The sequence below is a fragment of the Dendrobium catenatum genome, unplaced genomic scaffold (assembly GCF_001605985.2).
Source record: "Dendrobium catenatum unplaced genomic scaffold, ASM160598v2 fragScaff_scaffold_1002, whole genome shotgun sequence".
Taxonomy (NCBI): domain Eukaryota; kingdom Viridiplantae; phylum Streptophyta; class Magnoliopsida; order Asparagales; family Orchidaceae; genus Dendrobium; species Dendrobium catenatum.
This window is the reverse complement of record NW_021319464.1, coordinates 5,261-9,039: the sequence shown is the minus strand read 5'-3', so window position 1 is coordinate 9,039 and position 3,779 is coordinate 5,261. Positions and strand designations below refer to the sequence as shown.

The 3,779-nt window shown below is 39.6% G+C and overlaps 1 protein-coding gene across 1 annotated transcript; it reads left to right on the top strand.

Annotated features, from left to right (window-relative positions):
• The first annotated feature begins 1,544 nt into the window (after positions 1–1,544).
• Positions 1,545–2,018, top strand: LOC110109875. The gene has a single exon (XM_028697819.1). The coding sequence runs from the start codon at positions 1,545–1,547 to the stop codon at positions 2,016–2,018; it is 474 nt and encodes a 157-aa protein (XP_028553652.1).
• Positions 2,019–3,779: the final 1,761 nt, after the last annotated feature.

Here is a 3,779-nt window from a genome sequence, read left to right as displayed (position 1 = left end):
ATAAAACTCGAGGAAAATATATTTGCTTTCATAAAATTTATGAATTTGTTGGAATTGACATTAGATACATGTGTGGCAAAATTTACCTCGTGCTCTACAAAGTCTCTAACTAGCCCGACGTACAAATGCAACTCCTTGGCCTATAAATCCCTCTCTCTTCTTTCTCTCTCCTTCACCAAGGTGGCTGGGGTATGTGGTGAAAATAAATTAAGACATTTTATATTTATAAAAATTCATTTTGGCCTGGCGCCATTGCACTTCAATTGAATATTCTTGATGCTCCCAGATTCCTCAAACTCAAGAGCTGAGCACCGCAGCGGCACTACGCAAAACCGCAGTGCTCCCCTCAAACTTCTTCCAAATAGAAAGCTCAATACCGCAACCCGGCCTTCCCCTGGCCACAATGCTCCTAAAACATTGTGGCAAAATTTGAAATTCTCTTCCCCCATTCCATCCCTTGCCTTGTTTCAAATTAACTAAACAGTATAGAACTTAAAATGGATAACCATACCAAGATTAAATGATGGTTCAACCTAAGTCTATTACCTGAGTTTCTGCGAAGTAAGCATTACATGGGGTCTATTAATTCAATTTTCCCTTATCTTACCATGCTTTCCCATTTTTTAACCATAGTTTAAGGAGATAATAGGTTAATTTAACTTAATAAACTCATACTGATGAAAATTTACAAATAATAATAATAATAATAATTAAAATAAATCACTCTCAAAATTATTGGATTGATATTGTTGGGAGACATGGTGAGATTTCACTAATGATGAGATCGATGGCATGTGAAACTCAGCAATGAAGAAGATGTGGGAGCAAGAGGATCTCACGAGCTCGCGTGTGTAGCTTATTGATAGAAGGGAAGCAATTCCTCACTTTGGAAGCCCCTAAAATTCAAAAGAAAAAAAAAATCTCATTGGGAGCATCAAGTTCTCATTGGGAAGTGTATCCACAAGATAGACTATAAGAAAAGGAGACCCCACCGGGCTTAGGTGGGTTGGTGGGCGAGCTTGGTTGGGAACCCTCCATCCTAAGTTCAAATCCCCTCGATCTCATACGACACGACTCCTTAAGTAGAGAGAAAAGAACTGTGGGTCATGCACCTGTGGGGTTGGTTGCTGGTAGACTCGCCGAGAGATTAGTTACGCCGTCAAATGCCTCTTTCTGGAGGTGGCAGCGGGTAGATACCACAGTTCCAAAAAAAAAGGAGAATCCGTTCATGGAAGTTAACATTATGTACTATTTTTAATTTTCATAAATTTTAAAAATTTTATGAGTGAATAATAAAATAATCAAATTTATATCTTCTATATATAACTAAAATAGTTATTTAGGTGTAATGTAAATGATGTAATTATCCTAAAAATTATCATAATTCTAGCTTATCTTAACAGTAGGCTGGTACAACTTTTTTCTCTTTTTATCCTAACTCCAACAGTCTCCTATATATAAACCGCTCACTTTGGCTGAAGATACAAAGTACAGCAAGCTTTATCCCCCAAACTTATAAGAAAGAAGAAAAAACCAGTAGAAAGATGGGAAGGTCGGAAAGGGAAGGGAGGTGTAACAGGCATCCGACCCACAAGCACTCCGATGGCGTCTGCCCATATTGTCTTCGCGATAGACTCACAAATTTCTCAAGATCGTCTTCCTCATCCACCAACAACGCTGCTTCTTCCACTGTCTCCTCCACCGCTTATTACTCTTCCTCTGATTCCGAAGCCTCTTCCTTGGATTTCTCTCCGCCGCATGAGGAACTCAACGCTAAGAATATACTGGAGCTGTTTAAGAACGGTAGAATGGATATGTTGAGGAAGAGCAAGTCGATTGCTTTGTACAAGGAAGGAGAGCCGATGGAGGAGCAGGAGAAGAAGAGTGGCAAGAGAAAGGCCGGGTTTTTGGCTAAGTTGGTGATGGGAGGAGGGAGGAGGAAGCAGAGGGAAGGTGGGTTGTCTCATTCAAAAACTATGAAGGAGAAGCCTTCTTCCAAGTGGAACTTCTTCTCTTAAGAGTTTTGTTTTGTTTTTGTTTTTAGTTCTGTGCTGTTTCATTTTTATAGGTTGTGATCGAGCTGCAGGGGCGCCTTCTGAAATTCTGTGCTAAAAGCAGCTATTTCAAGACCAATTTCTTGATAAACTTAATGAATAAGGCTGGTGATATGGTATTCTAATTGTTCAGACAATTTTATATAAGAAAATTGATTTATGGGCTTTTTATTTTGCTTTAAAACTTGCAAATGATGATTGTTGAATTCGGGGAGGGAAAGATTCCTGTAGAAAAGAACAGGAAGAAGCAGAGAAGGAAGAACAAGTAGGTCTTTAACCTTCATAATAACCTTCCTACATACATCATCTCTGCTAATAATATCTTTTCATTTCCGAGGGAGCTAAGAGCTTCTCCAGCTGAACTGCATTCGAATGTATGGAGTGGCTTTTTTGCTCCAATGGATCGCCAAAAAATACGTCAATGGCACGCAGGTGACAGTCCGACGCTAATATTGACGTCGGACTGTTCACCTACGCCAGAAAATCGCTCTATTTTTTAGCTTGGCAGGAAAGGCGCGAAACAAGAGAGATGTTTACGGCGGGAAAGAAGAGAAATAGAGTACCATTGGAGAGAATTGCAGCATTTCGAAGTTTTCCTCATTTTAGAGTGAAAGATGGGGTTTTCGGTTGGAGATGCCCTAATTACCCATTATCCTTCAAACTGTCCCTTACAATTTAACTGACAGCCATTCTTGCAGCTGACCCTCAGCTTCTCCATTGTTTTCTCCTTTGGAAATGATAGCGATACATTATAAAGTAAGCAGCTTGAGCTCACCTTGAAGAAACAATTTTCTTTTCTACCCAAAGAAAAATGAATTCTTTCACTTACTCTATTGTTTGCATGGTGGCTTGCGAACTACTGTTGTGGGAAAGCTAAGGAAATAGTTTGCAAGAACTTAACTGTAGATTCAATTCTTTCCATTCAAATAAGGAAATAGTTTGCAAGAACTTAACTAAAGGGAACTACGAAATTAGCCAGAGGCATTTGCGCTCCGCCCTCCTACCAATGATATTGACTTTCAACATTTTTGGTTGGTCTCGCTCTCCGCATTTTTCTGCTTCTGGTTCTTTCTGGATGGATAAATGGTTTCCTTTCTTTTAAGTCCCTCCTTCCCACCTCTCCTTGCTTCCTTGCCCTTTCCTATGATTGGTAAAAATTTGATTTTGATGCAAAATAGGAGACGGAAATTGGACTGGACGGATTCCATGATGGAAGTTGTAAGAGTTCTGTGACATGAGAGTTATTTTAAGAAATTGTTCGTTCTGCTCATTTTAGGTTGAGGGGAGGAGTCAAGAGATTAAGAATTCTAGCATAATTTATAGGGTCAAGAAATGACTTTTAGAGGTTGGTAATCAAATAGTGGTCAATGGATTATAATTTGGTGATGGAGGTCGAACTACCCCAGTCAGACGACAATGGCCGTATGTTGGAGGATTTAGTTAGGCGACGGTGGATGTAGCACTATAATCAAGCAATAATTCGCAGATCACCACAATTGACTAACATTTGTTGGAGGATTGTGGGGCCATGGTAGTCATGAAATCTTAGTCAGGTGATGGAAGTCGAAAGACTATAATTAGGTAGCAATTTATTGACAATTGTGATATTCATGGTCCAACTATGCTGTTCAAATGGTGTTTGAGTGTTTGCCCGATAGTAGTGGTCACGTGGTGGTCTTGAAAGGAGCACTCCGGTTATGGTTTGTGGAGCTCTATAATTATTCA